General features: G+C 42.0%; 2 protein-coding genes across 2 annotated transcripts; both read left to right on the forward strand.

Moving 5' to 3' along the window:
- LOC102281237 (olfactory receptor 1A1-like) lies at window positions 1-951 on the forward strand. The gene has a single exon (XM_070388875.1). It carries the CDS (start codon window positions 1-3, stop codon window positions 928-930), a length of 930 nt encoding a protein of 309 aa, XP_070244976.1. The 3' UTR covers window positions 931-951.
- A 10,862-nt stretch (window positions 952-11,813) lies between these two features.
- Window positions 11,814-12,752, forward strand: LOC102270266 (olfactory receptor 1A1). Its single transcript, XM_005910506.2, has one exon. It carries the CDS (start codon window positions 11,814-11,816, stop codon window positions 12,750-12,752), a length of 939 nt encoding a protein of 312 aa, XP_005910568.2.
- The last annotated feature ends 1,744 nt before the right edge of the window (window positions 12,753-14,496 follow it).

A 14,496-nucleotide genomic window follows, 5' to 3' on the forward strand; every position in this document is an offset into this window, starting at 1 on the left:
ATGAGAGAAGACAACCAGTCCTCTACCCTCGATTTCATCCTCCTGGGAGTTAGCGGTCAGCAAGAAGAGGAAGATGTCTTCTTCATCCTCTTTCTGTTCATTTACCCCATCACACTGATTGGAAACCTGCTCATCATCTTGGCCATTCGCTTCGATGTTCGCCTCCACAACCCCATGTATTTTCTCCTTGCCAGCCTCTCCTTCGTTGACATCTTCTTCTCCTCTGTGACTATCCCTAAGGCATTGGCCAACCATCTCCTGGGCACCAAAGCCATCTCCTTTGGAGGATGCCTAACACAGATGTGTTTCATGTTAGCTCTGGGTAACACAGATAGTTATATCCTGGCTGCTATGGCCTATGATCGAGCTGTGGCCATCACTCGCCCACTTCATTACACAACAATTATGAGCCCACGGACTTGTGTCCTGCTAGTCATTGGGTCTTGGGTGATTGGAAATGTCAATGCCTTCCCCCACACTCTGCTCACAGCTAGCCTGTCCTTCTGTGGAAACCAGGAAGTGGCCAACTTCTACTGTGACATTGCCTCTTTGCTCAAGCTGTCCTGTTCTGACATCCACTTTAATGTGAAGATGATGTACCTGGGGGCTGCTGTTTTCTCTGTGCCATTACTATGCATCATCATCTCTTATGTTCGGGTCTTTTCCACAGTCTTACGGGTTCCATCCACCAAAGGTGTGCTCAAAGCCTTCTCTACCTGTGGCTCCCACCTCACCATTGTTTCTCTGTATTATGGGACAGTCATGGGCATGTACTTCCGCCCTCTGACTAGTTACAGCCTAAAGGACGCTGTGATAACTGTGATGTACATCGCAGTGACTCCAATGCTAAATCCTTTCATCTACAGTCTGAGGAATCAGGACATGAAGGCTGCCCTGGGGAAACTCTTCAGCAGGAGAATCTTCTCATAACCAATGTGAGATAATGTTAGAGACTGCACTAAACCAATTAAAATTATACTTGAAAAGTCAGACTTAAGAGTCTCCGCCTCCAAGAAGCCACCTTATTCTGTACAGACCTTAAATTTCTTTTCTCAGAAATCTGGTAACGGTCTGATGAGACATCCTGTTATCCATTTATACATGTCATTGCTCCTTTTGGCAGAGTGGCAGGAAGGTTATTAGATCCTGTTCCAATGAGGCTACTGACTGGCAGAGTAAAGTTGAGAATGTCTGTTGTTGTTGTTTTAATTGCTAAGTCCTGTCTAACTCTTTTGGGACCCCATGGACCACAGCCCTCCAGGCTCCTCTGTCCATGGGATTTCCCAGGCAAGCGTACGGGAGTGAGTTGCCATTTCCTTCTCTAGGGGATCTTCCTGACCCAGAAATTGAACCTGCATCTCTTGCATGGCAGGTGGATTCCTTACCACTGAGCCACCTAGGAAGCCTTGAGAATGTCTCAATCATGGCTTAAGGTGTACATAATATAAATAGAAAAAGTCTGCCTTGTCTCTGTCTTAGGAGGTAAGTATCACAGTATTTCGGAGAAGGCAATGGCACCCCACTCCAGTACTTTTGCCTGGAAAATCCCATGGACGGAGGAGCCTGGTGGGCTGCAGTCCGTGGGATCGATAAGAGTCGGAAACGACTGAGCGACTTCACTTTCACTTTTCACTTTCCTGCATTGGAGAAGGAAATGGCAACCCACTCCAGTGTTCTTGCCTGGAGAATCCCAGGGACGAGGGAGCCTGGTGGGCTGCTGTCTACGGGGTCGCACAGAGTCGGACACGACTGAAGCGACTTAGCAGCAGCAGCAGCATCGCAGTATTTCATGCTTTGGAGTCTACAAGTTATTATTTAAACATCAGTTTGGAGAATTATTAGGTTATATCACCCCTACTTTGCTTGAAAACCTTGAGGACAAGAGTTGTCTCAACACTTTGCTCTATTTCTACAAATGTTGGTCATTGCAATCAATAATTATTTGTGAAGGTAGAATGGATGAATGTAAGTGAATAAATGTAATCTGATAATGATTAGACATGAACAGATTTGACATTATTTACCATCTATCCTATACTGGACATGTTATAAATTAATTTTGGAACCATTCAGGAAGCAGAAATTATAAAGACTTAACACAAGGAATTAGATACATAGATGCATTCTGAAAGTGACTAAAACAAGATAAAAGATGAATACTGATATAATCCAAAAGTTACTAACTGCAAAAAGAAGCTGTTTTCACTAGAACTGTGGGAAAGGAAAGGGATAGGTGGTGTTACCAGAATCTAGGAGTTCAGTAGAGGGATGACCACATGCCTGAAGCTCACATCTCTGAAAGGAGCTGCCAAGCTGCTTTTTCTTGGTCCTCACCTGCGGAGGTGACGCAAATGTTCATTCCTGGGGCTCTGAATCCTCATGAGTGTGTGCTAAGTCGTTTCAGTCGTGTCCAGCTCTTTGCGATCCCATGGATTGTAGACACCAGGCTCCTCTGTCCGTGGAGCTCTCCAGGCAAGAATACTGGAGTGAGTTGCCATGTCCTCCTCCAGGGGATCTTCCTGACCCAATGTGTCTCCTCAATTGCAGGCAGATTCTTTACCACTGAGTCACCTGGGAAGCCCCTAGAAAATGATGCTTTTATTGAAAATAATGAATAAGAGAATAATTTTAAGAAAACCAGTTTTATTTTGGGCAGACTTTAAAGGTTCCTGAGGAACACACTCAGGGAAATGTTCAATAAATCATACAATGAAGATATGAAGCTTTGCAGCAAAATTAACAGAGCATGAATCAGAGTGGCACTGATAAGTAAAGTTTGGGAACAGATAAAATTATCTAAGAGCCTCTGTAGAATGACTAAATTTCAAGAAAAGGGGGGCATAATGGAGAATGAGGATTCTGGTTGGAGGAAAAAGAAATTTGTACAAGTTTGACTTGATGTTCCTATGAGTCAAGCTATGTGTCTCTCAATTTTCTATTCATCAAACCACACCTCACAGTGTATTTTTATTGTGTTGTCATAATAACATTGAGTGGGCCTGCAAATGCTTGTTTTAGAAAAAAGATGAAACAATAGCCAACACAAGGAAAACAGTGATAAGTGCAACAAAAGAAGCTCCAAATGCGCCATATAGTTTCAGAAAAAGTAGATCTTTCTTTAAAGATCAAATATATTGGGTTGGCAAAAAAATCAGCTGACACACATACATTATTCATACTAACATAGGTAACTAATGAGAACATAGTGTATAGCGCAGGGAACTCTGCTTAACTCACGGTGGTGACCTGAAAGGGAAGAAAGCCCAAAAGGAAGGGGATGTAGGTATATGTATGGCTGATTCACTTTGCTTTACCATGGAAACTCACACAACATTGTGAACAACCCTACTCCTATAAAAATTACTTTTTAAGAGTTCTTGATTAAGATCTTATAGAAAAACCTGAATGAAATTTTTGGCCAACCCAATACATGTGTGTGTGTAAGTTGTCTTACTATATCACATACATTATTGTCTCTTTACATTTTCAAAAAGCCCTGCAGCACAAAATTGTAGCCCTCTTATACAGACAGGAACACCAAACCTCCAAAAGGTGAAATGACTTCATTAATGTGTTTCAAGAGGAGGGTGGCTCAATGGTAAAGAATCTGCCTGCAATGCAGGAAACCTAGGTTCCATACGTGGGTCAGGAAGATTCCTCAGGGGAGAAAATGACAACCCACTCCAGTATTCTTGCCTGAGAAATCCCCTGGACAGAGGAGCCTGGTGGGCTACAGTCTACAGACTCGCAAAGAGTCACGACTTAGCAACCAAACAACAAACAACAGGCAGATGAGGATTCAAATTCAGTTTTCCTCATGACCAGCACATTCCCCTGGCTAAGCTGACCCACAGAGGAGACATAAAATAATAAGGATAGATATATAAGCAAGTCAGAATGTGTGCACTGGCAGAAGACGGCTAGAATTTTTACAATTAGAGAGGGCACTGCGGACACAGCGCTAGTGGAACGATAGGACAGAACTGGGAAATATGGGCGCTCATAGAAGTTACCAGCTTTAAAGCAGTGAAGTGATCCTTCTAGTCTCAGTGTCTATCCTTACACCATCGTTCAGTCCATCTAAATATATCTGGTGTCACAAAGAGGATGCCAAGGAAATCCACAAGGAGAGAATGCTAGTAACGTGAACCACAGCTGTCACATTCATTTACATCTCTGGTTTCCCAGGAAGTCGTGTAAATTGTTCAGGGGTGTGACACTGGGCCATGGGCTGGGGTAAAAAAATAAAAGCAGAGGAATTATTTTTTCTCTAAAATCACGGGTTTTTGTTTTTAATTTTTTTTAATTTAATTTTATTTTTTAACTTTACAATATTGTATTGGTTTTGCCATATATCGAAATGCATCCACCACAAGTATACATGTGTTCCCCATCCTGAACCCTCCTCCCTCCTCCCTCCCCATACCATCCCTCTGGGTCATCCCATTGCACCAGCCCCAAGCATCCAGTATCGTGCATCGAACGTGGACTGGCAACTCGTTTCATATATGATATTATACATATTTCAATGCCATTCTCCCAAATCATCCCACCCTCTCCCTCTCCCACAGAGCCCAAAAGACTGTTCTATACATCAGTGTCTCTTTTGCTGTCTCGTATACAGGGTTATTGTTACCATCTTTCTAAATTCCATATATATGCGTTAGTATAAGAGAAGGGGACCAAGATGGCATCACGCACAGACACACCAAATCTATACCTATTAACACAAACACAGCAATTCCTTCCAAAGAGCTGAGGGTTGACTGAGTGGCTTTTACACACAGACGGACCACCCAGCAATGGGTAGGAAAGGGGCTTCCCTGGCAGTCCAGTAGTTAGGACTTCACCTTCCAATGCAGGGAGTTTGGGTTCCACCCCTGCTCAGGGAGCTAAATCCCACATGGCTCAAAACCAAAAAAAAAAAAAAAAAGGCATAGAACAGAAGAAATACTATAGGAAATTCAACAGAGACTTTTTAAATGGTCCATTTCAAAAAACAATCTTAAAAAATAAAGAAATGGGGAGCTTCCCTGGTGGTCCAGTGGTTAAGAATCTGCCTGCCAATGCAGGGGACAAGGGTTCCATCTCTGGCCCAGGAAGATTCCACATGCCATGGGACAACTGAGCCCATGTGTCACAGCCACTGAGCACACACTCTAGAGCCTGAGAGCCACAAGTACTGAGCCCACGTGTCACAACTACTGAAGCCCATGCACCCTAGAGCCTGTGCTCTGCAACAAGAGAAGCCACTGCAATGAGAAGCCTGCGCACTGCAACAAAGAGTAACCCCTGCACGCCACAACTAGTGAACACCCGTGAGCAGCAATGAAGATGCAGCACAGCCAAAAAATGAATAAAGAAATCTTTTAAAAAGAAAGAAATGGGTAGGAAAGATGGAGACGTGGTACCCACAGGAACCCCAACCCCTATGCAACAACCTACAGGAGGGAGGGATGTTACTGAGGAGCCTGAGCACAGACTCACCTGTCCCAGGACACAGTGAAAAAGCAGCCATTTAAAGCATGTCTAGACTACCTTGGGGGCTTCCTTGATGGCTCAGTTGGTAAAGAATCCATCTGCAATGCAGGAGACCCAGGTTTGATCCCTGGATGGGGAAGATCTCCTGGAGAAGGAAATGGCACCCCATTCCAGTATGCTTGCCTGGAAAATCCCATGGACAGAGGAGCCTGGTGGGCTATAGTCCATGGGGTCGCAAAGAGTCAGACATGACTTAGTGACTAAACCACCACCACCAGTCTACATGGGAAGAAGGTTTTTTGAAAATATAAATTTCTACTCTTTCCTCAGATAGAGTTCTAGATAAAGATGAAATAGAACTATATTATGTTTCACACTTAACACCAGAAAGATTTCTGTGTAGGCTGGAAGTAAGACAGGAGCTTAATTGTACCATAATCTTTACAGCTCCCAAGGGCTGGTTCCATTTTGTCCTGAAGCAGAGAATAGGGGCCCACTTTCCAACAAAGAGGCCAGAATAGGTCAACCCAGGGCTTTGACCCTGGAGACATACTCTGGGAAGATGTTGCCCATCCTTTTTTTCTAGGGAGGAACTCTGAGATCAATTACTCCTGAGAACCACTGTGTCCCATTAGGGCACAGCTGTAGGAGCACGCAAGGAGTCTCCACAATTACTCTGACTGGTTGGAATGAAGGTCTGAGTGAATCATGTTTCAGGAGACTTTAAAACCTGATGCATAATTCCAAATGTTCTCCTTGCTGTGAACACCTTGCTTCCTTACAGAGGAAGCTAGAATCTTCATCACCAGTCTCCATCCAGGACATCTCTTCCCACCCCTTCTGCTCCACAATTAGGAAACTTGGGGTCCTTCTCTCCAAACCACCCTGGGCCTATCTCCTTTCCCACAGGAAGAGATGACCATCTCTGCCAAGCTACTATCAGTACTTTCTCCAGCACACTTACTCCCCAGGAGGAATCTGCTAGAACAGGTGGCTGTAAAATTCCCTTCTGTGGAAGAGGCCAGAAGGCCACAAGACCAGGACCCTTTTTGAACATTATCTGAGCTGACTTCCCAGGCAGGGGCTTTGGATATTGAACCGACTCTCTATCACAGTGACAGCATGAGATAGATAACCTGCAACTGCACTACATGTATTATCTCCTTTGAGTCTCATAAAACCCTCAAGAGGTAAGTAGAATTATTAGATGAAAAAACAATTAACTGAATCACCTAAAGTCAAATAGAGATGGTAGCAAAACTAGGACTCAAGAACCAAAGTTCTCAAGATTTGATGGGTGTGTGTGTGAGAAAGAGAGAGACAGACAGACAGGGAGAACATGCTTCTCTTCTGATAAAACTTCTCCTTGGGCTTTCTCTAAAAAAAAAAACAGGATGAGATGGAGTAGCTCTGACTTGGCTGTCTCAGTCTTGAACTGTCCACTTTCTAAAGTAATACTGTTTGTGAGTGCACATACTAGCGGTCACACAAGTGCATTATTTTAGAAAAGAGCTGAGGAAGGCAGTCCTTTCACCCCCACATTCAATGGTGCATGCTAAGAAGCTCCTCCAGGAAATTATGTTATTTCATTGTCAAAGCACTGATGCGCCGGCCTATCGGGGAGTCTCAGAGCACTCAGAGGATGCCTTCTGGTATGTTTCCTGCATCATACAACAAGGGGAAGCATTTGGCTTCTTCTCAGCATCACCACACTCATGCCACGGATATCACAGAGTCTAAACATCTTCCATGAAAGCAGATTTTAGCAGGCAGCATTTCCTGGGACTCTGGCTTAATTCCAGGGAACTCGAGGCTCTTACTCAGCCTGTAGCTTCATGCTGATCCCTGCCTGCCCCCTTTCTCCCATCCCTGGCTCCTCTCTGTGGGGGCATATGCTTTTTTACCTCTTTCTCTAGGGTTTCTGTGGAGAAGGCAATGGCACCCCACTCCAGTACTCTGGCCTGGAAAATCCCATGGACGGAGAAGCCTGGTGGGCTGCAGTCCATGGGGTCACTAAGAGTCAGACATGACTGAGCGACTTCACTTTCACTTTTCACTTTCATGCATTGGAGAAGGAAATGGCAACCCACTCCAGTGTTCTTGCCTGGAGAATCCCAGGGACGGGGGAAACTGGTGGGCTGCCATCTATGGGGTCGCACAGAGTCGAACACGACTGAAGCAACTTAGCAGTAGCAGCAGCTAGGGTTTCTGCAGAAATCATTTCTCCCCATGATGACACTGACATCCACCACTGAGGATCTCTATCATCAATCCCTGTGCTCAGAAATCTCTCTGCTCTCGTCCCCTGTTTCTTTGGTTCCTGTGTTGATTATACCAACTGCTTCTTTTCTGGCACAGCCTTACATTCTTTCATTATTTATCTTTTTATTTCCTTGTGGTTGTTCTTGCACAAGATAAGCATTCAAAACATTGCCTTATGAATCAGTCATTTAATATATATGTCCAAATTTCTGTTTACGTTAAATAAAAGGTTGCATATCTGTATTATCAGAAAAGGTTAATTGTACTCACATCCACTATATTATCTTTGTACCTAATGAATAAAGTACAAATTACCTGTGTTGGTCAAAACTCCTCACAATATAACCCCAAATTTCTTTTCCTGATTGAATTCTTCTTATTCCCGTACCTGAAGCCTCAGCTTCTGATAAAGATATACATGTGGTTCTGCCTGAAGGTACCCTTCACTGTCTAAACAATTGGTCCTTGAGATTTTTTCCGTAAGAAACTTGGACTTCATCTCTTAGGTGATATGTAGAAAATGAGTGGTTTTAAAGAGATAGACAGAATCCCATTTGTATTTTATAATATAATTGTGAGTTCAATAAGCAGCCATCTCTGTAAGTAAGCCTAGATGAGCATTGTATTTGGCCCCTGGGTCCCCATTCCCAGTCTAAATAACTTCCATTTATTTTTAACCTCTTCACAAGGAACATTTTGTCTCCTACATTGACTGAAAAATAGAATAGAACCATCCAGCTTCATGACTACACTCTAGACCCAGTTATCATCCAACCTGTGAAATGTATATTTTAAGTTAAATTTACTTATTATAAAATTATTAAAACATCATAATGACAAAGAGTATAACATTTAAAAAACTTATTATCTAGATTTAACAAATATAAGATTTGGTCAAATTTACTCCAGTTTTTTTTTTTTGGAATATGGTTGATTTACAGTGTTGAGTTAGTTTCAGGTATTCAGCAAAGTGATTCAGTTTGCTCCAAATTTTTTAAAGAAATAAATATTAGATACATTCAAAACTCCATTTATTCCCATCCCAAATCTCAATTTTTTTCTTTTCATTCCAGCAATAACTGTAATTCTAGAGTTGATAATATACTCCCATTCAGAATCTAGACTTATAAATTATAATGTATCAGATAGAAAATTATGGTTGTCAAAACTAAAGCACTGAGTCTCTACTTCTGCTTTGTCAATAAGTTCATCTGTACCATTTTTCTAGATTTCACATATAAGCGATACTACACTATATAAAAACAAACTATGGATACCAATGGGGGCAGGGGAGATGGGATAAACTGGGAGACTAGGATTGACATCCACACACTACTATGTATAAAATAGATAATAATTAATGAGAACCTACTATATAGCACAGGGAAATCTACTCAATGTTCCTTGGCAACCTAAATGGGAAGGAAATCTAAAAAAAGAGGGGATATATGTATGTATAACTGATTGACTTTGATGTACAGAAGAACCTAACACCACATTGCAAAGCAATTATACCCCAATTAAAAATTAATTTTAAAGTACAGAGACAATAAATAGAAAGGTTAGGTTATAGACCAATTATTTGAAATTAAATCAACAAGATCAGATGAAGAGGTGAGGGAAAACTGGATGAGCGTGCCCAGGAGTATGCCACATGTGGGGAGCCCATATAATAAACCTGGGTATAATTCAAGAAATACTGAGTGTAAACTTATTGGTACACAAAATGAACACCATTTAACAAGAATCTCTCTGGAAGAGATAAAAATAAAGAAGGTTTTCCTTTTCAAAAAACCTTGCCAACTATTTAGGTTGCATATGCAGTGTATAGGGATTCGTAGACATGTTACAGGACAACAAATGTGGCAATAAAGGGAAGAGAGATCAAGTGTACAGATGTAGATCAGTCTACTAAGCACCAGCTGAAGCCACAATGGGGTTGAATGAGTCACCAAAAGAAATAACATAGCAAAGCGAGGGAAAACAGAAAGCGTTGAGCTTATATATAATTAAGGGTGTGGAAAAGAGGTAAAACCTACCAAGAGCTAGTAGAAAATAAATACTTTGAAAATGGGACATCTGAGGAGGAATTTTACTAGGCTTGCTTTGCTAGGACCTATTCCCAGTTGTCTTTCTGATCCGCGTACACGTGTGCTCAGTCACTCAGTTGTGTCTGACTGTTTGCCACCCCATGGACTGTAGTCCACCAGGCTCCTCTGTCCATGGAATTTTCCAGGCAAGAATATTGGAATGGGTTGCCATTTCCTACTCCAGGAGATCTTCCCCACCCAGGGACTGAAACTTCATCTCCTGCATCTCCTGCATTGGCAGGTGAATTCTTTACCACTGAGTCACCTGGGAAGCCCGTCTTTTGATTTACAATCTTCTAACACCAGAGAGTTCCAGAAAAACATCTATTTCGCTTTATTGACTATGCCAAAGCCTTTGGCTGTGGGGATCACAATCAACTGTGGAAAATTCTGAAAGAGATGGAAATACCACACCACCTGACCTGCCTCTTGAGAAACCTGTATGCAGGTCAGGAAGCAACAGTTAGAACTGGACATGGAACAACAGACTGGTTCTAAATAGGAAAAGGAATACGTCAAGGTTGTATATTGTCACCCTGCTTATTTAATTTATATGCAGAGTATGTCATGAGAAACGCTGGGCTGGAGGAAGCACAAGCTGGAATCAAGATTGCCGGGAGAAATATCAATAACCTCAGAAATGCAGATGACACCACCTTTATGGCAGAAAGTGAAGAAGAACTAAAAAGCCTCTTGATGAAAGTGAAAGAGGAGAGTGAAAAACTTGGCTTTAAAGCTCAACATTCAGAAAAGATTACGGCATCTGGTCCCGTCACTTCATGGCAAATAGATGGGGAAACAGTGGCTGATTTTATTTTGGGGGTCTCCAAAATCACTGCAGATGGTGATCGCAGCCATGAAATTAAAAGACGCTTACTCCTTAGAAGGAAAGTTATGACCAACCTAGACAGCACATTAAAAAGCAGAGACATTACTTTGTCAACAAAGGTCCATCTCATAAAGGTTATGGTTTTTCCAGCAGTCATGTATGGATGTGAGAGTTGGACTATAAAGAAAGCTGAGTGCAGAAGAATTGATGCTTTTGAACTGTGGTGTTGGAGAAGACTCTTGAGCGTTCCTTGGACTGCAAGGAGATCCAACCAGTCCCTCCTAAAGGAGATCAGTCCTGGGTGTTCTTTGGAAAGACTAATGTTGAAGCTGAAACTCCAATACTCTGGCCACCTGATGCAAAGAGCTGACTCATTTGAAAAGACCCTGGTGCTGGCAAAGATTGAGGGCAGGAGGAGAAGGGGGTGACAGAGGATGAGATAGTTGGATGGCATCACCAACTGAACGGACATGAGTTTGGGTAAACTCCGTGAGTTGGTGCTGGACAGGGAGGCCTGGCGTGCTGCTGTTCATGGGGTTGCAAAGAGTTGGATACAACTAAGCAACTGAACTGAACTGACTGAACACCAGTGCAGACACCTGATACCACCTGGGCTCTGGGATCAGTCAATAGAACAGTTTCTAATTATCCAGGATGCTCCATGTACGACACATTCTTTGTACTGAAGTTTTTCCTTCAAATACTCTAGAATGCTGTCCTTTTCCTATCCTGTACAATAAAATTCCTGTGACAAATAGGATTCCCCATGAAGTTATAAGGTTCCTAAGAGCAGAGACTATGTCATATATGTCAAATAAATAGACAACCATATTTTCAACATGCTCATGGTTTTTCCACAAGGCCTTACAAAGTATCTAGCACACACAAATTGAAATTTAATTGCTGAATGATTAAATCAAAGGTTTTTATTCAGGAGAACGGGCATCACTGATCTTCTTAGAATTTGTCAAAGGCTCTCTGACAATTAGATTGATGAAAAGGGATCATTTTCCCAAAATATTAATCATCTCTGAATTTAGCATACCCAAGTATAAATACAGGTAATCCAATGTGGTGAATAAAGAATATACTAGACACAGTACTTCACTAAAAATTCTGGTTTCTTCTCTTCCCTTGCTAACAAAGGAGCTATGAGAGATGAAAACCAATCCTCTGTCCTGGATTTCTTCCTCCTAGGAGTTAGTAGTCATCAGAAACAAGAAGACTTCTTCTTCATCCTTTTCTTATTCATTTACCCCATCACATTGATTGGAAACCTGCTCATCATCTTGGCCATTTACTCTGACATTCGCCTCCACAACCCCATGTATTTTCTTCTTGCCAACCTCTCCTTCGTTGACATCTTCTTCTCCTCTGTAACCATCCCTAAGGCGCTGGCCAACCACCTCCTGGGCACCAAAGCCATCTCCTTTGGAGGATGCCTAACACAGATGTATTTCATGATTGCCTTGGCTAACACAGATAGTTACATCCTGGCTGCTATGGCCTTTGATCGCACTGTGGCCATCACCCGCCCACTTCACTACACAACAATCATGAGCCCACGGACTTGCGTCCTGCTAGTCATTGGGTCTTGGGTGATTGGAAATGGCAATGCCCTCCCCCACACTCTGCTCACAGCTAGCCTGTCCTTCTGTGGAAACCAGGAAGTGGCCAACTTCTACTGTGACATTGCCTCTTTGCTCAAGCTGTCCTGTTCTGACATCCACTTTAATGTGAAGATGATGTACCTGGGGGTTGGTGTTTTCTCCGTGCCATTACTATGCATCATCGTCTCTTATGTTCACGTCTTTTCCACAGTCTTACGTGTTCCATCCACCAAAGGTGTGCTCAAAGCCTTCTCCACCTGTGGCTCCCACCTCACTGTTGTTTCTCTGTATTATGGGACAGTCATGGGCATGTACTTCCGCCCTCTGACTAGTTACAGCCTAAAGGATGCAGTGATAACCGTGATGTACATCGCAGTGACTCCAATGCTAAATCCTTTCATCTATACTCTGAGAAATAGGGTCATGAAAGATGCCCTGGAAAAACTCTTCAGCAAGAGAACGTCCTCACATCCAAAATGAGCTCATACACTGAAGACTGCAGTCACCAATTAGGGTATACCTGCAGACCCATCCCCAACGTCATCCCCTCCAAAAAGCTGCCTATATCTTTCCTTCTGGAAATTCCTCCTCTCAGAAATCTTATAACAGTTATGAACCACATTACTCAAATCACCACTTTGTACGTTTTGTTTTGCTTTGGCAGGACTATTGGGTTCATGTCCCAGTTAAACAATTGACTGTGAGAGGACAAGTGAGAAAGACTGAGGTTCAGCCTCTACATCCACATGTAAAGAATAATAATACCTGCCCAGCCACTGTCATAAGGTACAAGGATCACTATGGCTCAGACTACGAAGGCTGTAAATCACTATTCAAGTGTCATTAGATTTTTTGATGATTATGCTAATTATTAGATTACTACATTTAATCACCTCTACTGTTTGCAAGCCTCTTAAGGCAGAAGCTGTCTTAACATATCACCATACCTTTCACAGTCTTGGTCATATAAATTGCATCCAATGAATGCTGGAGGAAAGCAAAATATATGACGCTGTTAGTCTCTAAACGTAATATAATCATGATTATATGTAATCATAGTGGATATTGCATCCATTATGTACCTCGAATGTCAAAAAGGATTCACTCTGGGAACAGAAATCATAACAGGTATGTTTAAATAAGAAGATTTACCTCGCACAAAATGGTTGATATCACTTCAATGTGGAATCTAAAAAAAATCATCCAAATGAACTTATTTACAAAACAGAACTAGAGTCACGGATGTAGAAAACAAACACGGTTAACAGAGGATAAGGAACGAGGGATAAACTGGGAGATTGGGACTGGCATACACATACTACTACATATACAATAGATAACCAGGGGCTTCCCTGGTGGTTCAGTGGTAAAGAATCCACTTGCCAATGCAGGAGATATGGGTTCAATCCCTGATCCAGGAAGATCTCACATGCTGCGGAACAGCTAAACCAGTGTGCCCTAACTATTGAGCCTGTGCTCTAGAGCTCGGAAGCCACAACTATTGAGCCCACATACCACAACTCCTGAAGACTGAGTGCTCTAAGCTCTGCAACAAGAGAAGCCCCTGCAATGAGAAGCCCACACACCGAAACTGGAGCGTGACATGCGCTGCAAGCAGAACAAAGCCCACACAGAAACAAAAGACCCAGCACGATCAAAGAAATCATTTTTTTTTAAAAACAGCTAACTATTAAGAACCTATTGTATAGCACAGTGAACTCTAGTCAGTACTCTATAATGGCCTATATGGAAAAAGAATCTTAAAAACAAAAAAAGTATGTATATGTAAAACTGATTCGTTTTGCTGAAACTAATACAACATTGTAAATCAACAATACTCCAATAGGTTCAGGATGGGGAACACATGTATACCTGTGGCGGATTCATTTCGATATATGGCAAAACCAATACAATATTGTAAAGTTAAAAAATAAAATAAAATTTAAAAAAAAAGAAAGAAATTTAAGAAGCACAATTGAGAAAGCTTTTCAGAAGAAATCATAAGACACTAATTCTAGGGAAAATATCAAACAGCGCAGATGGTGGATTATTATTATGAAAAGAGGCACAGTGAAATGCTTCCACTTGCCAGGCAAGTAGATTCAAGATTTTTCTTGTTCTCATTATTTACTTCAGTGTCTACCTTGCATGTCTAAAACTTTAATTTCTTTTTAAGTTAGATATGACAGTCTTTTCCTTCTCTACATGACCTCTAGTTGTCTGG

The sequence above is a fragment of the Bos mutus genome, chromosome 19, assembly GCF_027580195.1.
Source record: "Bos mutus isolate GX-2022 chromosome 19, NWIPB_WYAK_1.1, whole genome shotgun sequence".
Taxonomy (NCBI): Eukaryota; Metazoa; Chordata; class Mammalia; order Artiodactyla; family Bovidae; genus Bos; species Bos mutus.